At 34.0% G+C, this 25,038-nt stretch overlaps 2 protein-coding genes and 2 pseudogenes across 6 annotated transcripts in view; 3 read left to right on the top strand and 1 right to left on the bottom strand.

Annotated features, from left to right (window-relative positions):
* Positions 1-20,884, top strand: part of LOC147388726 (putative glycosyltransferase At5g03795) — a 34,818-nt gene extending 13,934 nt beyond the window's left edge. Inside the window, exons 1-6 of one of the 3 annotated variants that reach the window (XM_086417477.1) lie at positions 13,938-14,016; positions 14,430-14,490; positions 15,619-16,574; positions 16,667-16,797; positions 18,571-18,919; positions 19,730-20,884. In XM_086417477.1, the coding sequence (XP_086273603.1) occupies positions 15,666-16,574; positions 16,667-16,797; positions 18,571-18,919; positions 19,730-20,398 (2,058 nt within the window). In that variant the 5' untranslated portion in view covers positions 13,938-14,016; positions 14,430-14,490; positions 15,619-15,665 and the 3' untranslated portion in view covers positions 20,399-20,884. Of the gene's footprint in view, positions 1-13,937; positions 14,017-14,429; positions 14,491-15,618; positions 16,575-16,666; positions 16,798-18,570; positions 18,920-19,729 lie in introns of those variants that run through there. The other 2 variants (XM_086417479.1, XM_086417476.1) reach the window with 2 other exon arrangements.
* Positions 59-6,341, top strand: LOC147388729 (uncharacterized). 3 transcript variants are annotated; one of them, XR_015170651.1, is made up of 4 exons: positions 59-2,416; positions 3,440-4,304; positions 4,407-4,535; positions 6,331-6,341. XR_015170651.1 is itself a non-coding variant. In XM_086418515.1 (4 exons), the coding sequence occupies exons 2-4, from the start codon at positions 3,525-3,527 to the stop codon at positions 4,738-4,740; spliced, it is 978 nt and encodes a 325-aa protein (XP_086274641.1). In that variant the 5' UTR covers positions 61-2,416; positions 3,440-3,524; the 3' UTR covers positions 4,741-4,885. The 3 variants fall into 3 exon arrangements, 2 of the variants coding, with proteins under 2 accessions (XP_086274641.1, XP_086274642.1); XM_086418515.1 differs by lacking the exon at positions 6,331-6,341 and adding an exon at positions 4,674-4,885 and having other exon boundaries at positions 61-2,416; positions 4,405-4,535; XM_086418516.1 differs by lacking the exon at positions 6,331-6,341 and adding an exon at positions 4,718-4,885 and having other exon boundaries at positions 63-2,416; positions 4,405-4,535.
* LOC147388728 (putative glycosyltransferase At5g03795 pseudogene) lies at positions 6,344-7,170 on the top strand (annotated as a pseudogene).
* On the bottom strand, positions 7,075-7,575 carry LOC147388727 (uncharacterized; annotated as a pseudogene).
* Positions 20,885-25,038: the final 4,154 nt, after the last annotated feature.

The following is a 25,038-nucleotide window of genomic DNA, read 5'->3' as shown; positions in this document are numbered from 1 at the left end:
AGCTTTTCAGCTTCTTCAACAATGGTGAGACTCAAACACTTAACTTTTCTTCAATAATTCATGTTATTATTCTGTTTTTTTTTTTTTACTTGAATTTGAACAATATCTTCTTCCTCATCACCATCTTTGCTTGATTCTGATTTATTTATTTATTTATTTTTTTGTGGTGATTTTTCTGGTTAAATTTGGTTTATTCTCCACTATGAAAGAATTGGTTTCTGATAGATCCTGTTGATCAGATTGAAGTTTGTTTTTCTTAAAAACGTGCTTCGATTTCTATTTCTTGAGCTGTCAGTTTCTCTACTGAGGATTTACAGATCAAGCTTCTATTTCGATCCATGTTTTAGCTTTTAATTTCCTGAATTTTTTACTGGAAAAGCTCTGATATTGATGGAGAACTAAATAAGTGTAAACTAATTATTCAACTTTTTTTATTTATCTTCTAATTGTAATTTTCTAGTAAAGAACGAAGAGTGAAGGAATTCTAACGAATCTGATCCAACAGGGATTCGTTAGTGGATTGAAGGCCGTTGGATTTTCAAAATCAAGCTGTTTATGTTCCAGATTTCTCTATTGGAGAAGGTTTAGATCTTATAGGGCTTCTTTGCATGTTTAGAGTTCAAGAACACTTATTCGATTCTTCAGTAAACATTTAATTGAAATCAGCTTTATGTGCGCACTTCTATGATTGGAAGAATTGGATCTTCTAGGATTTATTGTCTGCTACTGTTTGTGGAATTCCTTTCATAGATACCTCATTCTTATTTGTTTATTTATTTATTTATTTTTAAGTAGATTCAGTTGTGTTGAAATTCATCTGTTCTTATTTTATTCCTGAAGCTTTACAGCCAAGATGCTGTATTTAAAAGATTTAAAGATTTAAGGAGTAATTATTATTTGAGTAAGAATAATGGCACCCACTTTTTGAGACATCTACACCCACTTAAAAAAGAAAAGAAAATGATGAATGGGTCCCATTCGTATTAGTACTTGGACCCACCATTATAACTAACCATTTGAAATCTAAAACCCTAAACTTCTGCTCATGCCATTGGGGAAGACGAATAGAACTCCTCTCAGTTCTTCCATTTTCTGTTGATTTTAGGGTTTAGAAGGTTCTAAAAATCATTATTTCGACAAATTAAGGAAATGGAAGTTGGTTACTTTTGAAATCTCATTTTATTTTTAGATTTTCTCATTGATTTATTTCATTTTTTTTTTTAACTCAACTGAATGATTCTTAAGAACTCAATCTAAAAAGGAAATTACTCAATCAAATGACCACAACTACAATGAATAGGATAGTTCAAAGTTGTAGATAAAACTTGTATCTTTCCATGCATTAATCAATCTTTGTTGTTGTGTTTTACATTTTACTAAAAAACTTGTAGATAAAACTACAATGAATAGGATAGTTCAAAGTTGTAGATAAAACTTGTATCTTTCCATGCATTTATCAATCTTTGTTGTCGTGTTTTACATTTTACTAAAAAACTCTATGTCAACAGGACGCATCTAACATAGCTTAATTCATGTTGCTCGAGCCTTGTTGACATGGCTTAAGCAATATCGCTTGTGTCCTGTCGACACAATTTTTTTAGGTATAAAAAAATCAGTTGAAAGGACACATTTGACATAGCTTAATCCATGTCGTCCATGTCCTGTCGACATGGCTTAAGCCATGTCGCTCGTGTCCTATCGACACAGAGTTTTTAGATATAAAAAAAAAATTGTTGACAGGACATATCTTACATGACTTAATCCATGTCAGATGTGTCCTATCGAAATGGCTTAACACATGTTGACCTTTCCATGGTAGACATAAGCAAACAAAAAAGCGATTTTTTATAGATTTAAGGCATTATCAACAAGTTCTTGTTATCAATACTTTCTAAAAACATCTATATAATCAAAGACAATTGAGTTGCTACAGTTTTGTGTTTTTTGAGATGGGGATAAACGTCCCCTCAGCTATAGTTTTGTTGTTGAAAAAATGTTCCATCGACCTACACCACACTTTTTTGTCTTTCCTCTTCACTCCTTTCAACTTTATTATATTATCTTTTTAACCCACTTTATTAACTCTAGTTTTTCAATGTTATTAATCACTCAAATGTTGTTCATTAGAGTTTTAACCATAATCGAAATCAATTCCTACCATTTTCCCTAATTTTTCTACTATTTTTTCCCATTACAAAGTAGAGATGATAGACAAACAAAAAAGAGCTTAAGTTTGATGTCTTGCAAGGTTCAGAACAATCTTGGCCGAAGATGAAGTTCTCTGTGGGATGACGACGTCGTGAGGAAGAAGTTCGAACGTAACTGACAAAAACGTATTCATGTGGGTATATTAACAAATTTGTTATAAATTCCGGGGTTGCAACTACTAAGTGGGTGTAGATGTCTCAAAAATAGGGTGCGAGTATTCTCACTCTTATTATTTTTAGATACCTTTTGTCTTTTCTCAATTTTTTTTTTTTGAACTTATTTTTATGATGTTTGAAGTTCATCCCAAGGTCTTAACATATTTGGTTTGTGGATTTATTGCCTGCTACTGTTTGTGGAGTTCTTTTCATAAATACGTCATTCTCATTTGTTTATTTATTTTTAAGTATATTCAATTGTGTTGAAATTCATCTGTTCTTATTCTATTCCTGAAGCTTTACAGCCAAAATATTGTATTAAAAAGGCTTAAAGATATAATGAATTAAGGAGTAATTATTATTTTTAGATACCACTGGCTTTCCATTAACATTTTTCATTTCAAGATAAAGGGTATATTTCTTTGTTGGAAGTTCTTATAATTAGGTTGTTCTGTATGCTATTTTTCCATTATATTGTTCTTGCTTTCCATGCGGAAGCTGGTGTTTCATTTCCCTTTCTTCCTTCCCCAAATTTTCAACTTTCTTCTTTTATTTTCCATTTTTTCCTGTTCATATGGACCATGAGTTTTCCTCTAGAAATATGCCGGGTACTGTTTTATTTTGGAGGTAAAAGATTATCTTGGTATTAATGGTGACATGTGGATTAGCATGTAATTTTTGCAACTTCTTTGAACCTGAATTACCGTCAAGAGTTGGTATATTTTGGTGTTTATTGTGGATTTGTTGAGTGTATATTTTCCTCCACTCTCGGCCCTGTGACTCTCTTATATTCATAGTTCTCTCTCCCCCCCCCCCCCCCCCCCCCCCGGCTCCAACATATCGGTCTTTTGGAGAGGTTGGCTTGTTAACAGGGTGGGGGTTAACTTCTTGAAATTTAACATTCCATTATCCATTTCTCTGTTTGTGGTTTTCTGGGGGAATTTTTTTTGGTTGTTGCATGTTTAGTTTTCCTGAAACTAATGCTTGAACTACTTACATTTGTTTCATTGCATTCTAAAGATTAAAGAGTGGTGCATAAAGCACTTCTTTTCTCACTGATTTTTTTGATTTTGCAGAGTAGGAAGAGCTAGTGGAAATCTGATTTTCCAGCTGTTTGATTGATTCCTAAGCTACTTGGCTTGTTGGTTCTATTTGTATGATATGGAGTTTTCACTCTATTTTCAGAAGCTATGTCATGTTGAAACGAGGAGATTGGTTTTGGTGATGGGGATAGTAGTTTCTATTGTTTTGGTCGTTCATATTTACTTGCTCCCCAATGGAAATGTTTTACTGTCTCTATTTCCTTTAATTGGAAAAAACAGCTTCACAGCTGGAGATTCTTCTCCTAACTCTGCAATGGTTGGTAGCTTAAATGATCCAACCTTGACTAATTTATCTATGGCTCGTGAGGTGGTGCAAAACATTAGGGAATCTGATCCACAGGAGGAAACTAAGCATGTCAATGGCACAAAAAGAAACGACGAAAGCCCAACAAATGGGTTGGCATTAGAGGAGGACATAGGCCTAGATAACGCTTTTGAACTAGGTAAGGATATAGAACCTGAAAATAAATATTCACCTGAGAAAGTTGTAGACCTGGATAAGAATTCCACATTTGAAAATGTTAAAAATCCTTTCAATGGTTCTTCATTAGGGAAGGATAGGAAATCAGAGAACGATTTCTCATCAGACAATGTGCGAAAAGAAGATACCAGTTTGACATTAGAGAAGATACCTTCTGTTGGTAAACAAGCAACAGACACACCTTCTAAGCATGAAAGACCTGAGTTACTGAAGAGAGGTCCAGCCACTTCAAATGATAATAAATCTAGTATTCCTGTAAAGAAGGGTAATTGGCGGGAGCTTCCTCGTACATCAGTAATGTCAATATCTGAGATGAGCCTTCAATTGCTTCAGAATCATGCTTCTTCTCGTTCAATGGTATGGGTTTGGGCTTTGGAATTTTTATTGCCAGAGAGGTAGGTTGGTTGGTTGGTTTCAATACATAGATTTATCTTGACATTTTTTTATTGGGTTGTAGAGACCACAATGGTCTTCTGTACGTGACCAAGAGATTTTATCTGCAAAATCACTGATTGAGAATGCTCCTAACACAAAGAATGATCAAGAGCTTCATGCACCACTCTTTCGGAATGTTTCTACATTCAAAAGGTAAGCTTTTTTAGGATGCAAAGGATTCTGTCATCATCATTCAAATGATTTTGTCATCATCACCATCTTTGTCTTAATGTCGTTGATAATGCCATATTCCTCCCTAGGTTCATCCTTATCTCTGTTTCAACGTGTCAGGGGAGAGCTTTTTGTGGTCTTTAAATCCGTTTGCTATTTGTCAGGGCGTATGGAAAGGATGATGTAGCCACTTTTTGGTAGGGAAGGAGAATGTCACCCATGAGGTCCTTATAAGCATTTTAGGACTCATTTTCTTTTTGAGCAAATCATTCAGAGGAGTTTAAGGGTGTACTTTTGTGAGGTTTGTCTTTTCAATGGGAGCTTATATGTAATGGGAGATTGGGGTTCTGGGGGTATTGGTTGGTGAGTGCTGGTTGATTTTATTTTCTCTTTCATTTTTTTATTTGTTTTGGTAATAAATTTTATATGCATAAGAAAAGCCTTATCCCAAAAATTTGGGGTTGACTAAATGAATTTTGTAACTCCATTCAATTCTGTCTAAAGCAGTCAGTTTGTTAATTGAAATGTATTCATATATGTTCTCAGTACCTCAGCCCATGTTTTTTGGGTCATCGACTTGCAGTTTTACAACCTTCAATTCACATTCCTTCTAACGGTAGTGCAATTGGTCTTTGTTGCACATGAAAAAATCATCTCAATTGTGTTGTGTTAATATCTTGTATTCTGTTGCGCTATACAGAGCTGCGGGAGTGCAGGGGGCAGAGCCCCTGGCCCGAATTTTTAAGGGTACAAAAAGGGCAATCCTGCAATATTTTCTTAAGGTTTTTCTATTTTTGGGGAGCTTTACATGTTTTGGTAACTCTCGGTATTATAAATAGAGATCTCTAGGGCCGTAGAACTTATGAGAAAATAGTGATTGTTCTTGCTCTGTTCCATGGACGTAGGAGTCAAAAGGCGTTCATTTCTAATTTTATCTTTCTTAGTTTTCCACAGTTTATTACTTTGTAAGATGCAATTAAATGTGACCTTACTATATTTATACATTGTACAAGTGCCAAGGTGTGTCTTATCCTTTCTCGAGGCTTCCATGCATGTATACCAGCTAAGCCTCTGAATTCTTCTTCTATTTCCTTGCCAGAAAATCATGTAAAATAAATTTGTAGAACTGTCTTACAGGACATAGCATAATGCCAACTTCATATCTGCTATTTTTTTAGTGTAAACTTACAAGACATCCATTTCAGTTGTACTTGTGTATGATAATCATTTTTCGTTGATTTTTAAGTTTTTAATTTTATCTTTGTAATTTTGGCTGGATACAAAAAAATACATTGGAAGAAGAAAAACAAAAGCTGCCACTCCAAGGGAATATGTGCACGTGTGAAATTGCTGTGGAAAAGTGGGTCAGAGTTGATGTGGGATCGGAGCTCCTATGAATTGTTATCGGAACATTCTAATATTATCTATGTAGAACCCATCGTTACATTACTGTTACAACGGAAAGAATATAATGCTCCATAGCCTTTACACTGCTTAATGTCCACTTTAAAACTAGATTTATATTCTAAATGATTTGGATACGATTTGTGTAAACCTCTACTTTTTATCTTAATATATGCATTGAAAACCTTTGTCTAAGTACATTTTCTGCATTAATTTTGTATTGTTGAGCTGCCAATATAGAACAGGTATACTTCTCTTTATGCTTTCATAAATGTTCACGTATCTTCACTCCTGCAGTCCAAAACTCAGTCATTTTAAGGTTGCTCCTATGAACAACACTTCACTAAAAACTTCCCTATGATCGCATTTGCAGGAGCTATGAACTGATGGAACAGATACTCAAAGTATACGTTTACAGGGAAGGAGACAAACCCATCTTCCATCAGCCAATGGAAAAGGGAATTTATGCTTCTGAGGGATGGTTTATGAAACTAATTGAGGCAAACAAACGATTCACTGTTCAGGATCCTAGAAAAGCTCACCTATTTTACCTGCCTTTTAGTTCGCAAATACTAAAGTACACCTTGTACATACCGAATTCACATAATCGTCAGCATATAATAGAATATTTGAAAAGCTATTTGGACATTATCTCAGGAAAATATCCTTTCTGGAACCGAACTGGTGGAGCAGATCACTTTTTTGTTGCTTGCCATGACTGGGTATGCTTCTGATTTAAATTCCATCAATTTTAACCATTGCAACTTTAACCCTTGTGATTTTGTTTGAAAATATTCTATTAAATTTTTTATTTTAAACTGCTTTTTTTTTCTCAGGCCCCATCTGGAACAAAGCACTATATGTCTCATTGCATCAGAGCTATGTGTAACGCTGATGTCAATGTAGGCTTCACAATAGGCAAGGACGTGTCTCTTCCAGAAACCTATGTACGTGTTCAGAAGGAACCTCTGAGAGACCTCGGAGGCAAACCTCCCAGACACAGGAAAATTCTTGCCTTCTTTGCTGGGAACATTCATGGATATCTCCGTCCGATCTTATTACACTACTGGGAGAAAAAGGATCCTGACATGAAAATCTATGGTCCTATGGTTGGTAAGGTCAAGAACAAAATGAGCTACATCCAGCACATGAAGAACAGTAAGTATTGTATTTGCGCCAAGGGTTTTGAGGTTAACAGCCCACGAGTGGTTGAGGCCATCCTTTACGAGTGTGTACCCGTGATCATATCTGACAATTACGTACCTCCTTTCTTTGAGATTTTGGATTGGGAGACATTTGCAATCTTTGTCGAAGAGAAAGATATTCCCAACTTGAAAGACATTCTCCTTTCGATACCAGAGAAGAAGTATCTGACAATGCAAATGAGGGTGAAGAAGGTCCAACAACATTTTCTTTGGCACACCAAGCCTGTAAAGTATGACATCTTTCACATGATTCTTCATTCAATTTGGTACAACCGAGTTTTTCAGATAAAAGCTCAATAATAGTCCGGTACAGGATTGTGATTATCTTGAGTAGAAAGAACCCACAAGAAGGAAATAAAAAGAGAAGCAGCCTGTTGAATAAAATGTGCCGAATATGTCGTGCCATTTTCATGAAGAGCCATATATTTATGGCAAGAGCTCAAAGAAAAAGGTGGATGGGGCTGAATGCGAGAAAATAAGAGCAAACAATTAGAGGGTGTGCTTGTAGTTGGATCATGGATGGTGTACTATCATCTGATGTTTGTATATAATACCACTGTAACATTCGGTACATCAATAAGAGGCACTTCTGGGTTCAATAAACGCAGCTCTTTGTTTCATGGCCCCTTGGGTTAGCTTTCCTTGCATATATTCAATTGTTTCACAAAAATGTGTAGCCGGTAGCCCGGCCTCACTATTTCAAGAGATAAATGAAAATTTTATAAGATGATGATAAGACAAACTATGTTTTATGAAGCTGAATGTCGAGCATAGTAGAGATGAGGAAGATGTTCGTACTTATTTCCTCCTTATTTTTGGGGAATATTTGATAATTTGTTTACGACATTTGGCTATATATATTTGGGATTTGATCAGATTCTGAGGACTAATCTGTTTGAGTTTTGCAGATTTGGGTCTCTTTCTTTTCTTTCTTGGCTTGAGTTTAGTCTCTACTTTGTGTAAGTAACTCTGCGTTTTGACTTCTTGACTCCTTCTTGATGAGCCGTTTTGAAGTTGATCTGGGTTTAATTTCTCAATAGGTGTCTTAGTTTTCATAACTTCTAATATCGGTATTTGCTTTGTTCATCTAAATTTCATTTGTTTTTTCTTATTTTTGTGATATTTTTGAGTGATTTGATTCCTGCTTGATTAGTTGACACAAATTATAGTCTCTCTTTGCTTTCTTGGTTTGCTTTTGGTCTCTTCTTTTGTGTAAGTTACTTCTTGTTTTGGATTCTTGTTGATGAGCTGAGCCATTTTGTAGTATTTTAATTTCTCAATGGCCTTTATTTTTGTAGTTTCTAATCTGAGTATTTTCTTTGTTCATCTAAATTACCCTTTTTTTTTCCTTCTTTTTTCTTCAATTTTTATTTGATACCTTCTTGGTCAGTTGACACAAATTCTTATAGTCTCTCTTTGCTTTCTTGGCTTGATTTTGGCCTCATCTTTTGTGTAATTTACTCGTGTTTTGTACTCTTGTTGATGAGCTGAATCAATTTGTACTAGAATTGGGTCTAATTTCTCAATGGGTTCCTTAATTTTTCATTATTTCTTGTCTGACTTTTTTTGCTTTATTAATCTAAATTTCCCTTTTTCTTGTTCTTTTTCTAAGATTTTTTTTAGTAATCAAACCTGATTATAGTTATGTCTTTTTTCTCGGATTAACAATAAATGTGGCACCAAGTAAAATAATATTAACATTACTAAAAAAATGATGCATTGGATTATGAATAATTAACATAATTTCTCTCTAAAAAATAATAGGTTGAAGAATTTATTTTTCAATATTTTTAATATTTTTTAGTCTAACACATACAAATTTTTTTATTTGCAAAAAAGTAAGGCATACCCTCCACATTTTAGTGAATACTTGTGCTATCTTTGTAGAGTCTTGCTGGATTGACCTCACTGGGAGACCTTGTCGTTGTGGCATGTGCATGTTTGTAGATGCGTTTTACTTGTATCTCGGAAAAAATGCATTTACGGGCATGCGTGCACCACCACATCAAGATGTCCCCGGTGTGTCCCCCACTAAGGTCACTCCAGCATTAATCATCTTTATATTCTCAGATTGATGACATGTCCCACCAACCTACGTGTGGATGTCCTTAACATTATTTCTAGACTGTTGTTTGACCGTCAATTTGGAACCGCAACAACAGGGAGAGAGAGTGAACAAAAAAATTTCAATGCTCCTTTCAATTTGAGACAATTAAGGTTTTCTAATTTTCTATTTGGAATCCTAAGTTTTTTGATGTACTTGAGCTCCCTCACCTTTACATTTAAATTTAATATTTTGAGGATTATTTTTGTTAAAATTTTGTAAAATTGCTATCTCGCAATCCTTACAATCACGTTACATTTTTTTTTTTAAATTACAAAAAATATCATTTTTTTTTATATGTTATTTTCAATCTCTTTGATATTTTAAATTTCAAAAGATTTTTATAGCACATGCCACTAACTACCTACTAATTATAATAGATAATATTGTGATTTTTGTAACAAATTTTTATCTTCAATAAGAGTCGTGTTGGCGTGACCTCAAGATTGACCTCATTTCACACTTTTCTAATATGGAGGTGGCCACATAATCATAGGTTCTTTTTACTCGTATCTTGATGAAAATCATTTATGGTTCCTAAACACGTTCACACAGAGAAGTGTGAAATGAGGTCAGCTTGATGTCACTTCAGCATTATTCCTTTATAAATAAGAGCAATGAATCTTATTTAAATATTTGGGAAAATTACTTAACAGTCCTTGCAAAAGATTTTCTTTCTAATTAATCCTTGACTTTTAGGAGTTAGTTAAATAGTTCATTTAGTAAATCCTTCTTTTATAATCGATCCATGAAAACGATTCTAGAAATTTTGCACGATTGAAATGTCGAAACTTGGACCCATTCAAACTCACCATTTTCATCCCAAAAAATTGAATTTCCAACATTCTGGTTGAGTTTTAGAGACTTCATTCTCATGGAAAGAATTTGAGAAGAAAAAGAAGTTATTTTCAAGGATTTTTTTCAAATATTTTGAAGATGTATGTAAAAAATTAGGGTTTTTCAATTGTTTTGTTTTGTTTTTTTGACGAAAATCAATCAATGATGATTCTTTTGATTTAAAATCATCTACACAAAGTCGTTATGTCAAGTTTTAAGTTGATCTTTTCATTTATTTTAGTTTGAAAAATAAAAAAAAAAATAAAAAATGAAATTGAATAGGTTTTACAATGTCGAGTTTGATATATATATATATATATATAGGATCAGGTTCAAACGACAACCATATAGACAACCATATAGACAACGCGTTTTGTCTTATATGGGAAAAAATGTTTGGAATGGGCTGATTTTTTGTGAGGATGATCTCTATGGTGAGGGGATCATCCTGGCAAAAAATCATCCCATTCCAAAACTTCTAGACCGTCCGATTTTTGTTGAAAAATTATAGACCGTCCAATTTTTGTAAATCAATTTTGATGGGGTTAGAAGTTTTGGAATTTGATGATTTTTTGCCAGGATGATTCTCTCATCACAGAGATCATCCTCACAAAAAATTAGCCCATTCCAAACATTTTTGCCCATATAAGACAAACACGTTGTCTATATGTGTGTCGCAATGTGTGTTGCAGGAACCCGACCCATATATATATATATATATATATATATATATATATATATATATATATTTTTTTTTTTGAGTTTAATATTTTATTATCGAGTTTGACATTTTAAGAAAAATTCTCAAACTTAATGCTGTAAAACCCACTCATTTTCGGTTTTTTTTTTTTTTTTTTTTTTTTTTTGGAGTTTTTCCAACTAAAATAAATGGAAGGATTGACTTAAAACTTAGCATAATGATTTGTGTAGATGATTTGAAACCAAAATAACCATCCTTGATCAATTTTCATCCAAAAACAAAGAAAAAAATTTGAAAAACCCAAACTTCATTTTTTGTTATAAATCATCGAAATAAATAAATAAATTATACATCTAAAAATTCAAAATGAGAAGTGTATCATTTCCATTCATCATTCACGATACAAAATCGTTGTAAATAATTGGAATCGCCATTGGAAAATCTAAATATATGACGAAGATGAAAAAGGAGTAGTTTTTGTATTTCAAAATTATTATAAAATGAGATGAGGTTAAGGGACCATTAAGAAAAGAAATTTTTACTAAATGGACTATTAAGAGAAGCACTAAAACTTAGGGATTAATTAGAAAGAAAAACTTTCATCAGGGATCATTAAGTAATTTTCCCTAAATATTTTGATCATTTTTAAAAATTCCAGCTGTTCTACCAATTTGATCAACTAATCGGGTCAAACCAAAAATAAATAAATAAAATCCATTTCATTATTTTTAAATTTCGGTTACAATGTCCCCATCCTAGCAAACCAACACATTTATTGTGTTATCCAGTCCAAAACTTGGAAAAAACTTTGAAGCTGGTAGTCTGCTTCAAAATTTCGATAGAACCCTCTTCTTTGGACAACACGTAATGTATTCAAGGAGGTGTCTCGAATATTGATGAAAAAATAGGGGTGTACAAAGAGGATTCTATCAAAATTTTAAAGTGGGCTGCCCGCTTCAAAGTCGGACTCTTCCACCTTACCCATAAAAAAAAAATTAAAAAAAAACTGTTATTTATTTAGTGAATTAAAATATTAAATACAAATAAACATTTAGTGGTGATGATGGTGATGAACCACCCTTTCTTCATGTGATGATCCACATTGAATCAACACTGTTAAATTGTGGGCTAGTTTTCTAAATCACAAATATAGGATGCTTCTCAACTACTAATTACTATGATCCCCTCAATAGTAAGGCAATCAATGGATCTAAAATCTGATCCATTCAAATTCGATAATTTCATATCGCGATTGAAGATTTAGGTTTCGAAAAAAGTTTGGCTGTCAATGGATCCAAAATCCAATTTGTACCTATTAGATAACTTCATATATGGATTAAAGATTTAAGTTCCAATAAAAATTAGATCTGATAAGAATTTGATGCAGTAACTTATCGGATGGAATATGGATCAACCGTGTCCCTATACGATAAAATGTGAGAAAGTAAGTCAATTATGTTACATAATTGTGAAACTTCTTTGTATTTTTATTTATTTTTTGGAATGTTGCTTCTTTGTATTTTATATATTAAATCATACTTATAATATGACGAAAATCAATTGAAATATATTTTGATCATATTGAGATCAAATAAAAACCAATTCCAATAAGGGTCGATCCAATCCAATTTTGATAATATCTGTTTTTGGTTAGATTCGATAACATGATTGTATCAAATTGTACCCTGATCCGATCCATTGAAAACCCTAAAACTCAATATAATGATTGATGACTTTTGGACCACGTTTTTGGTGGGCATTCACACTAAAATCATTAATTCGATCATTTTCATAGGGCTATCAATGGATCGGGCCTTGATTGGAATAGGGTTGATTTGATACCAATGCAATAAGGATCGGATTAGATTTGGGACTAATTTGAAAATTATTGGATGGTACACTTGTCGGATTGGGGTTTTTTATTAGATCTCAATATTATGATCTAGACCAATCCATTGACAATTGGATTAGGTACAAATTGGGACAAACCCAATTTTATATACAAAATCTAAATAAATTTTATACATCTTGACAAATATATAATATAATTTATAGGTCTCGTTCAAGTGCCAATTATTTGGCCAACGTTTTGTCCTACATGGGTTAAAAGTTTAAGAATAAGTTGATTTTTGGTGAAATTTCGTAATGTATTGGCCAAACAGTTGGGCACTGGAATGACTCCCTAATTTATATACATTCTAACATATTATCGGATTGGGTAATTGTCGAATACGGATATGGTTGATCCAGATCCAATCCAATAAGATATAAGATCGAAAACTTAACGAAATCCAAAATGTCAATCTAATCCTAAAGTTATCAGATCGGATTTTGGGTTGGATCTGATCCATTGACAGCCCTACATTTGTATAATGTACTTTAAAAAAAAATTAAACTTTTTTTTTTTTCAAATCGTAACTAATCCATCAAAATAAAATTCGCACGTGGCAATCGCATTTTGTCATTTATATAAAGGGTATTTTAGAAGTACCCCCTATAAAATTGGTGATATTAGGCGTACCATCTTGCAAAATGTAATATTAGACTCACCCCCTAAGTCAACGTTGCGTTTTCTTAACGCTGTGACGGTGAAATTTTGATTTTCATATAGAAAAAACAATGTTGACCGTAATTCAAGGGGGCAAACGTAATTTTATATTTTTCAAGAGATAAACCTAATATCACTAATTTTAAAGGGGGTGTTTCTAAAATACCCCTTTATAAAAAGTCCATTCGGGTAGCCGCCAGCCGGGCAACAATATCCTCTCAGAGTACTTCAAGTGTGAAGCTACAGACAGAAATGTCCAAATAGTGGCATTTATGTAATATAGCGAAGTAAACAAGGGCATTTTATGAATAATGATTTCTGGACTCTCCAATCTGACATTAACTCCCATACGCCCCCTGACGTGGTATGGGTTAGAACCACTTTCTTTCTCCTCGGGATACAAAAATGCACATCTTCATAAATATGTGTACTTGTGTATCCCGAGAAAAAAGATCTATAGTTCTAACCCAAGCCACGCCAGGGAGTGTGTGTCGGAGGGGCGTCCGTAAATCACGACTCTTCAGAGAATTAAATAAATAATAAAAATTATTTAAGTTCAAGTTGACACGTGTATTGGTATGAAGTTGTAACTTGAAACTTGAAACAGGTTATAAACAGTTGGAGCTTTTCAGCTTCTTCAACGATGGCGAAACTCAAACAGAGAGGTAAATTTTCTTCAATAATTCATTTTCTTACTCTCTTTTTACTTGAATTTGAACAACATCATCATCATCATCTGTTTTTTGAATCTGAGTATTTTTTTGGTGATTTTTTTGATTAAATTTGGTTTATTTTCCACTCTGAAAGAATTGGTTTCAGATAGACTGAAGGCTGTTTTTCTCAACAAAAAAAAAATGTGCTATTTTTTGTTTGTTTTGAGCTATCTGTTTGTCTACTGAGAATTTGCAGATCGAGATTCTCTAGTTCGATCCATGTTTTAGCTTTTAATATCCTAAAATTCTTGGTGGAAAAGCTCTGATTTAGATTGAGAACTAATTAAGTGAAATTATTCAACTTTTTTTTTAAAATAATTATCTTCTAATTCTAGTAAGGGATTATAACGAATCTGATTCAACAGGGATTTGCTTGTGGCTTGAAGGTTGTTTGATTTTCAAATCAAGCTGTTTCTGTTGGAGAAGGTATAGATCTTGTAGAGCTTCTTTGCATGTTTGGTTTCAAGAAAACTTATTCGATTCTTCAGTAAAAATATTGTAATCAGCTTTAATTGTGTATTTCTCTGCTTAGAACAGTAAAGAGTTGCTTTCATAAGTACCTCATTTAATTTAATTTAATTTAATTTTTCGTTGGTTCAATTGCGTTGAAATTCATCTCGAAGGCATCTTGCATTAACTTTATTTGTTCAATTGAGTAATTAATATCTAGATACCAATTGTCTTTGCTGAGGATTAGTTTTTTTTGGGAATGTTCGAAGTTTATGTCAAAGATCCTAACATTTTCAGTTCAAGATGAAGGGTGTATTTCTTTGTTGGAAGATATGTTGTTAAAGTTAAGATATTCTGTAATATATTTCACCTTGAATTGTATACTGTTCTTGCTTTCCATGCTGAGGCTGGTGTTAAATTTCCCTTTGTTCTTCCCCCACTTTTTGAACTTTCTTATTTTATTTTCCAAGTTTCTGTTCATTTTTCTTCTAGAAATATCTCAGGTACTGTTTTATCTAGAAGGTTAAAGATTTTATGGTCTATCTGATGAGATGTGAATTAGCATGTATTTTTTGCAAATTCTCAGAGTTGCTATATTTTGGTGTGTCTATTGGACGGAGGATAATTAACTTCTTGAAATTTAACGTTCCATTATCCATTTCAAAAAGGCGCTCACCGTATTAATAAGGGCACCCACTAACTATTGAAAACTTCAGTTTTTAAGTTAAGTTTTACCATGATTAGATCACCCCCACCTTTGTCGACATGTTGACACTGGCATGTCGACATGTTGACACTGGCATGTCGACATGCCTCCAAAAGATTTTTTTGGCCTTTGTTGACATGTTTATGTCGAGATAAAAAAATAAAATAAAAGGTGGGGTGCTCAAATCATAGAAATAAGTTTAAAGGGCACCCTTACTAAGAATTCTGTGCCTTTAACACGGGTCCTTTTTTTTTTTTTTTGGCATGTTCAATGTTCCTGAAACTAATGCTTGAACTTATTTACATTGGTTTCATTGCATTCTTATGACTGAAGTAAATATGAAACTCCGGATCCACTATGAAGCACTTCTTTTCTCACTGATTTTTTTGGTTTTGCAGAGTAGGAAGAGGTAGTGGAAACCTGATTTTCCAGCTGGTTGATTGATATGGAGTTTACAATTCATTTTCAGAAGTTATGTCATGTTGGAACGAAGAGATTGCTTTTGCTGATGGGGATGGCACTTTCCTTTGTTTTAGTCATTCAGATTTACTTGTTCTCCCATAGAAATGTTTTACTGTCTCTATTTCCTTTGGGTATGGTTCCTTTAGTCGTAAAAAACAGCTTCCCAGCTGGAGATTCTTCTCCTAACGCTACAATGTTTGGTAGCTTAAATGATTCAACCTCGACTGATTTATCTGTGGCTAGTGAGGTGGTGCAAAATACCAAGGAATCTGATCTACTGGAGAAAACTAAGCATGTCAATGACACAACAAGCATGGACGGAGATCCAACAAATGGGTTGGAATTAGAGGAGGATATAGACCCTGATAACGCTTTTGAACTAGATAAGGCTATAGAGCCAACAAATGGGTTGGCATTAGAAGAGTATATAGACCCTGATAACGCATTTGAACTAGATAAGGAAGATTATTCATTAGGGAAGGATAGGAAATCAGAGAATGATTTCTCATCAGACAATATGCAAAAAGAAGATATCAGTTTGACATTAGAGAAGGTTGGAAACGGTGATAATGGTTCTGTATCCCCTCCGCTTGTATTACTACCAGTAGTTTCTTCTACTAATTTGACATCACCGAGAGAATTGGATGCAAATACAAGCATTTTCATCGTGACAGTCAACTCCAACATAATTTCTGTTGGCAAGGAAGTGGTAGATATGCCTTCCAAGGATGAAAGACCCGGGTTACTGAAAAGCACTTCAAATGATAAACCTCCCATGACTAGTATTCCTGTAAAGAAGGGTAATTTGTGGGAGCCCCTTCCTACATCAGTAATGTCAATATCTAAGATGAGTCTTCAATTACTTCAGAACCGTGCTTCTTCTCGTTCAATGGTATGGGTTTGGACTTAGAAATTTTTATTTGGCCAGAGTGTTGGTTGGTTTTAATACATAGATTTGTTTTGACATTTTTTATTGGGTTGTAGAGACCACAATGGTCTTCTGTACGTGACCAAGAGATTTTATCTGCAAAATCACTGATTGAGAATGATCCTATCACAAAGAATGATCGAGAGCTTTATGCACCACTCTTTCGGAATGTTTCTACATTCAAAAGGTATGGTTTTTAGAATGTGAATGATTCTGTCATCATCATCACCATTGTTGTCGTCAATGCCTTATCTCTCCCTATGTCCAGCCTTATATATCTTTCAAGTGTCAGGCCTTGGCCATTACTTGTAGGAAGAGGATTTTGTGGTCTTTAGACCCTTTTGCTATTTGTCGGGGTGTAGGGAAAGGATGATGTTTCCACTTTTTTTAGGGAGCAAGAATGTCACCCATGAGGTCATTATAAGCATTTTAGGGCTCATATTCTTTTTGTGCAAATTGTTTAGAGGAGTTTAAGGGTGTACTTTTCGAGGTTTGTCTTTTTAATGGTAGCTTATATGTAATGAGAGATTGTGAGTGTGTCTAGATTATTTTTGTTATTCTACAAAAAGAAGAAAATGTCAAAGAGGGAGGGGGGGTTGGCAAAAATTGGGGAAGGGAGTAGGGTGGGGGGCAACTCGGTTGAAGGGGGATGCCAACAGCTGAAAACACGGGTATCTCAAATTATCACCAAAGTTAAGGGTGTAAAAAATCAATTAAAAATTGTGGGGTGGGTTTGGGGGGGGGGGGGGGGGGGGGGGGGGAGGGGGCTTATATGCATAAGAAAAGCCTTAACCCAAATATTTGGGTTGACTACCTCCATTCAATTCTGTCTAAAGCAGTCTTTTGTTAATCTAAATGTGTAAATATATGCTATCACTACCTCAACTCATACTTTTTTGGTCATCCTCTCACTCTTTTACAACCGTTAACTCACACATTCCTTCAAATGGAGCTGCAATTGGTCTTTGTTGCACATGACCAAATCATCTCAATGGACTTTCCCTTAATTTATCATCTATTGGGGCTACTACATTTTGACGAATGCGATCATTTCCAATTTTATCTTTCTTAGTTTTCCAAAATTTTATAATTTTATAAGATGTAGTTTAATTTGACCATACCATATTTACATAGTGTACCAATGCCAAGGCATGTCTTTATCCTTCCTCTAGGCTTCCATACAGAGCCTCACATACCAACCAAGCCTCGGAATTCTTCTACTATCTCCTTGCCATAAAATTATGTAAAATAAATTGGTAGAACTGTCTACAAGACATAGCATAACGCTTGGTTCATATCTTGCTTTGATTATTTTTTATTTTTAATATAAACTGACAAAACATCCATTTTCAGTTGTATTTGTGTATGATAATCATTTGTGGTTGATTTTAAGTTTTTAATTTTAGCTTTATATTGTTGGTTGGATAAAAGATTAATTGAAAGCAGAAGAGCAAACACTGCCACTCCAAGGGAATATGTGCAAATGTGGAATTGCTGTGGCAGCAAAGTGATTCAGAGTTGATGTGGGAATATGTGGAGCTCCTACAAAGTAATATCGAAACATTTCAAATATTATCTATGAAGGACCCACCATTACATTACATTATAACGGAAATAATATAATGCTCCCTAGCCTTTACACTGTCATAATGACCACTTTAAAACTTGATTTATAGTATAAATGATTTGGATACGATTTGTGTAAACATTTACTTCTTATCCTAATCTATGCATTGAAAACATGCCCTTCGCAATTCTATTTTACTTTGTAAAAGTTCATTTTCTGCATTAATTTTGGATTGTTGAGCTGCCAATATCTTATTATGTAACAGGTACACTTCTTTATATGCTTTCATGAATGTGCACATATCTTCACTCCTGCAGTCCAAAATACAATTATTTTAAGGTTGCTCCTATGAACAACACTTCACTTAAAACTTCTCCATGATTGCATTTTCAGGAGCTATGAACTGATGGAACGGATACTCAAAGTATATGTTTACAGGGAAGGAGACAAACCCATCTTCCATCAGCCAGTACAACATGGAATTTATGCTTCTGAGGGATGGTTTATGAAACTGATGGAAGCAAACAAACGATTCACTGTTAAGGATCCTAAAAAAGCTCACCTGTTTTACTTGCCTTTTAGTACACGAACACTACAATACACCTTGTACGTACCAAATTCACATAGTCGTAAGAACATGATAGAATATTTGAAGAACTATTTGGACATTATCTCAAGAAAATATCCTTTCTGGAACCGAACTGGTGGAGCAGATCACTTTCTTGTTGCTTGCCATGACTGGGTATGCTTCTGACTTAAATTCCCTAAATTTTCATAACTGCAACCAAAGTATTAAATTTCAACATATTTCCATGAAATATACTACGATATTTCCATTTCCACTAGCTTTGATACGAAATTTAACTGACAATTTCTTTATGTATGTATTTTGGTAGAGATCACTTCATTTCATGAAATATTTCGGTGAATTGTAAATTTCGATTGAAATAATCAAATTTTGGTAAAAATGCAAGATTTCAATAAATATTAAAGTTTGACCGAAATATTCATCAGTATACACATAGTAGTTCATGTTCTAATAAGTTAGATATATTATAAACTTATTCATACATAACAATGCCATATTGTGGTACATAATAATAGTTTGTTCATGCAAAAAAGTGGTAGACATTAAAGTATTTTTAATTATGTGATATTATTATTCTCATTTCCTAGAAGCATATATTTGTTTTAGGCATATACTTACGCCAACATGTAGCGAAATGTTACCAATTGTCATTTACATAGTCCATATGGCTGTTTATTATAGTTTGATGACTTATGAGTGTTTTCATGAATGTTTTATCATTTTCATACACCTTCAATGAAAACGTCCTCAACTTTTTATCATTTCTTTATATTTTCATCATTTCCTTGAAAATTGTATTGATTTCCATATTGGTCAAAATATTTGCAAGAAATATTTCCGTCTCCAAGATGATTGAAATAGACATTGAAATCGGAATGTAATACCTTGACTGCAACTTTAAACCTTTTGATTTTATTTTCAATTTTCAATTAGAAAATTTATGTTAAAACTGCTGTTTCTCAGGCCCCATCTGAAACAAATCGCCATATGTCTCATTGCATCAGAGCTCTCTGCAACGCTGATATCAATGTAGGCTTCAAAATAGGCAAGGATGTGTCTCTTCCAGAAACATTTGTACATGCTCAGAAGGATCCTCTGAGACACCTCGGAGGCAAACCTCCTGGCCAAAGGCAAATTCTTGCCTTCTTTGCTGGGAAAATGCATGGATATCTTCGTCCAATCTTACTACAATACTGGGAGAACAAGGATCCTGACATGAAAATCTATGGTCATATGGGTCGCGGGGTCAAGAACAAGATGATCTACATCCAACACATGAAGAACAGCAAGTATTGTATCTGTGCTAAGGGTTTTGAGGTTAATAGCCCAAGAGTGGTCGAGGCCATCCTCTACGAGTGTGTACCCGTGATCATATCTGACAATTTTGTACCTCCTTTCTTCGAGATTTTGGATTGGGAGACATTTGCAATCTTTATCCAAGAGAAAGATATTCCCAACTTGAAAGACATTCTCCTTTCGATACCAGAGAAGAAGTATCTGACAATGCAAATGAGGGTAAAGAAGGTACAACAACATTTTCTTTGGCACGCCAAGCCTGTAAAGTACGACATCTTTCACATGATTCTTCATTCAATTTGGTACAACCGAGTTTTTCAGATAGAATCTAGATAAGATTATGGTACATGGTTTTGATTATTTCAAATAGGAAGAACCCACGGGAAGAAGAAAATCTGGAAAGAAATAAAAAGACGCTCAAGTGAAATTTGTTGAAAAGCCATATATACTCTCCCACGTTTTATGGAAAGTACATAATGACAAGGGTGGATGGATATGGCTGAATGCAAGAAAATAAGAGCAAACACTTAAAAGAGGGTGTGCTATCATCTGGCTTTTGTATATAATACCACTGTAACATTCGGTACATCAATTAGAGGCACATGTGGGTTCGATAGACATTGCTCTCTGTATCATGGTCCCTTGGGTTTAGCTGTCTTTGCCTTGCATTTATTCAATTGTTTCATGAACGTTCGATAGGCATTGCTCTCTGTATCATGGTCCCTTGGGTTTAGCTGTCTTTGCCTTGCATTTATTCAATTGTTTCGTGAAGGAAAATTTTATAAGAAGGTAGTAAGACCAACTATGTTTAATGGAGCTGAATGTTGAGAGATCGATTTTGGTAGAGATAGGGATGTTGAGATGGTTGACTGAAAAGACGAAGATAGATAAAATTAGGAAGGAATGCATTCAAACAAATGTTGGAATAGCTCCAATAGGGCAGTGAACTAGGGAAGATTAGGAACTTTTTGTGAGGAATTCAACCCGAAATTCCCAACCTGTGAGAAATAAAAAATAGAGAAAAACACACGTTGAAAAAGGAAAGTAATCACACGTACAAGATAATATTTACGTGGTTCCACAATGTGCCTATATCCATGGAGTTGCAGGGATTTCACTATTATCAAGAAAAATTACAAAGTGCGGCCCAAGTCCCAAAAACAACAACCAAGACCTTAAAAAATTCTAATCACAAAAAACGGCTTCTATATACTGCGCACAGAATTCACAATGGATTACAAAACAGGTCCAAATTTTTTTTCCGGAAGCTTGTCCATGAGCGCTCTGGCTTGGGCATGGACTAAGTCTCAGAAAAATTCCCATCAAAATACCAAGCAACATTATTCGGGTCGGGTCGGGTCGGGTCATCAATTGGATCAAACATAACTAGATTCCACAAAGCCCAACACTTTTAACAAAGATCGATCATAGCCAGAACATGTAAGTTGAAGGCTCGTAGGCACATAGTTCGCAATCTTTAGTACCTAGAGTTCTCTATCCTTGATTTAGAAGCTAAATCAAGAATCAATAATTGGATTTTGGGTCTAATCCTTTGCCCTTACTTCATCGAACTAATGTCAATAAATTGACTTTTGAGATGATGAATCATTTTTGTGGAGGTGATTTTTGTGATTGCCTTACAATGTGAGGCACAACATTTCTGGAAAACTTCCCTGCTCCCTATTCCAGGGGGCCTCCGATGCCCAACTTAGATTTTATGAAATTCTTTAGAATAGAGTTATTACAGAAAGTTTACTTACCTTTGATACAGGATCCATCCCTAATTATAGGGAAAGGATTCTTGTCTTACATGTTTCCAATCTTATCTCATTTTTTATGGGATTTGAGTTGTGTATGATCTTTTTTCCAAGAGTCCCTTTTATTCTATCGTCCAAATCCCATGATCTGGGATTAGATCTTTTTTGTTCACGGACTCCAAACTCCCAATCCATATATTCTCGCTAAAATACCGAATGACTGCTTACTAAGATGGGAAGAAAGGAAGAAAGTGAATAGTGGACTTCATTATTTCTGAATGACATGTGGCCTTATTTCATAGATCAGAGAATTTATCCTCCACAATTTGATTGGATAGAGCTTATCAATCACAAACAGTTGGAAATGCTTGCACGTCCTGTCCTCTTTGAGGGATCCATTCATTTAAAAGGATTCGTCAATCTGTTAGGTCCCACACGTGATAATTTGATTGCAACTTTTTTTTAATAAAAAAATATTACATGAAGGATGATAGATTGTAGTTATTTTTCTAAGATCTCAATTTGAAATTTGGAAACTCGTTCTTTTATTTCTCAATCCCAATGTCTCTGTCTTCTTTTTCTATTTTTAATCCTTTTCTTGGTATTCTTACGGCATTTTGGCTATATATTTTTGGGATTCGTGATTTTTGCAAGTTTGGGTCTCTTTTCTTTCTTAGCCTGAGTTTGGTCTCATCTTTTGTGTTACTCTTTTTATTGAGTTGTACTCCTTGTTGATGAGCTATATTCTAGTGGAATTGAGTTTAATTTCTGCATGGGTGCCTTAGTTTTCATAACTTCTAATCAGGGTATTTACTTTGTGTTTTTTTTTTTTTTTTAATTTATTTATGATGATCGGTATTTGCTTCATTCATCTAAATTTCAATATTTTTTTCTTTTGTGATATTTTAAGTGATTGAATCCTGGTAAGTGAGTTGAAACAAATTATAGTCGCTCTTTGCTTTCTTTGTTTGATTGAATGATCCTTAAAGTTTTGGGCGGTGTCTAAATAATTCATTTAGTTAAGACTTTAGTTAAGAGTCATGATGAATACATGCGGTTTTTGTATGAGGCAAGGGCTCAGAATCACAAATCTTTTTCTTTGCCATACAGAAGAAAAAAATCTACGGCTCTATGCCCTTCTCACATCAGCCAGGTACAAAAAATGGTGTGCATTCATCATTATTCTTTAGGAAAACACTTCTTTCTAAATGTCTCATTCCTGTCATCTTCAATGTGTGAATTATCAAAATTACCCTTAAAACTCAAAGAAGATGATATCAAGTCTCAGTGGCTTTCTAATAGATCAATTTTTCTCGCATTCTGTCCATAAAATCTCAATTTATTGTTCTCAATCTTTTATATGACAGAACCATCACAATAGATGAGTGTTAACATTTTTTTACTATTTTTCTATGAATATAAGAGATCTAGGGTTTGGTTTCATGAAATTAACTTCAAGTAAGTAGAAAGGGTTTACGGTTCATCCATTGTGTTTTATATGTTATTTTGATGAGAATATTGTGTAGGAAGGAAAATTGCAAAAGCTGAGTTACAATATCAAACTCATTTCTTTATCAACACGGGTCAATAATCTAGTCACTAACTAGTAACTAATGAGATAACCAACTTGTGGCTATTGCAAACTAAGGATGCCTTGAAATTACAGATGAAACATTCAAGCTAATGACATGAAATTTAAATAATTACAAGAGAGGATAATGGCATTCAATGTCATCCTCATTTGCATAATCTTTCTTTGATACTTAATCAGTAAACTGGTCACTATCATCTTCATCAAGGTCACCTCCTCTTATTAGTGCACTAAGGTTATATTTCATTTTCCCAATTTAATCGCAAAGTTCGTAAAAATCGTGGTTTATTTAATCACAACGTTAAATAGGTAAATAACCGCTCTTCCATTAATCATATAAAAGACATACCTTTCTATTGGATCCTCGAGAATAACCTTATCTCCAAAATATATGATCTGCAAAAAAATATACAAAAAATAAATCACAAAAAGACCAATACCACCACTACAAACCGATAAAATTGTATAAATTGCAAACTCGCCTATAAATAATAAGCACTCAAATTCTTTGATAAAAAACAAATTCAAGTAGTTCTCAGTAATTCAAAATTTAACAATTTAATTGTTTGGACTCTAGTTAATGTTAAATAACTCAAACAATCATAAATATAAAAAATATATAAAATTTGTCTTCATGTGAAAAATAAAAAATAAAAACTACATCCAAGTTCTAACTGAAGAACCGATCCTGATACCTCAAATTCACCGAAAGCCTGTAACCTGTCCAAGATCTCTGCCATTTTGCTTTATCTCCTCTGAATCCATCTCTGTTACTGATCTTTCTCGCTCAATCTTTATCTTTGCGAACAGAGAAAGTACGAATCAATCTGAATCAAAAAGTGTTGTTTTTCTAACTCACCTAATCTGCTCAAATCAAGAACATTAATAGAAACATCAATGATAGAGTAAGAAAAACAGATTAAATCACCATTAAAAGAACCACAAAGAGAGATCGACAGCGAGGCAGATAGGCTCTATGTCGAATAAATCCTTAATTTGAAGATCTATTTCAAACAAGATCTTTGAGTATGAGATGAGAGACAGTGAGATCAGCGGAGAAAGAGATCTTCGAGCTTGAGATCTGTTTCAAACGAGATCTTTGAGTATGAGACAGAGGCTTCGTTTTCAAGTTTGAGATCTGTTTCAAACGAAATCTTCGAGTATGAGACAGAGGCTTCGTTTTTGAGCTTAAGAAAGAGATTATTTTCGAAAGAGAGAGAGAGATCAGCGGAGATAAGACTTCAAGTTTCAGAAGAGAGAGAGACTTCGAGTTTCAGACGCGAGAGAGAGAGACTGTTCGAGGTTCAGACGAGAGAGAGAGTGAGTGAGTGAGTCAGTGAAAGAGTTGGGTATCTAAGGGTATTCGATTTTGTAAAAGAAATTACCCATACCGACGGTCAAGCTTTGACCGACACTAAAACTTGTTGTTGTAGCCAACTTTTCCTATAGTGTTATTTAAATCGTCGACTTCAATGATAATATAAGCAATATCAAATTCTACGATTATAATGAAAATCTCCGAACTTGATAGTGCTCATATTATAAAAATGCTGAACGTGATGGTATCTAAGTTCAATAATAATTTAGTTTAAAAAAATCATCGAGTTCGACAATAAATATTTGAACTC

The sequence above is a fragment of the Akebia trifoliata genome, chromosome 12 (assembly GCF_017979445.1).
Source record: "Akebia trifoliata isolate Shusen 1 chromosome 12, ASM1797944v1, whole genome shotgun sequence".
NCBI lineage: Eukaryota > Viridiplantae > Streptophyta > Magnoliopsida > Ranunculales > Lardizabalaceae > Akebia > Akebia trifoliata.
Note: the sequence above shows the minus strand (reverse complement) of the source record. Positions and strands in the feature narration are given on the sequence as shown.

Coding starts and splice junctions, on each gene's coding strand:
- LOC147388729 (XM_086418515.1), top strand. CDS start 3,525: ATGGAGTTTTCACTCTATTTTCAGAAGCTATGTCATGTTGAAACGAGG. Junction 4,305..4,404: donor ATGCTTCTTCTCGTTCAATG/GTATGGGTTTGG, acceptor ATTGGGTTGTAG/AGACCACAATGGTCTTCTGT. Junction 4,536..4,673: donor AATGTTTCTACATTCAAAAG/GTAAGCTTTTTT, acceptor TCAACGTGTCAG/GGGAGAGCTTTTTGTGGTCT.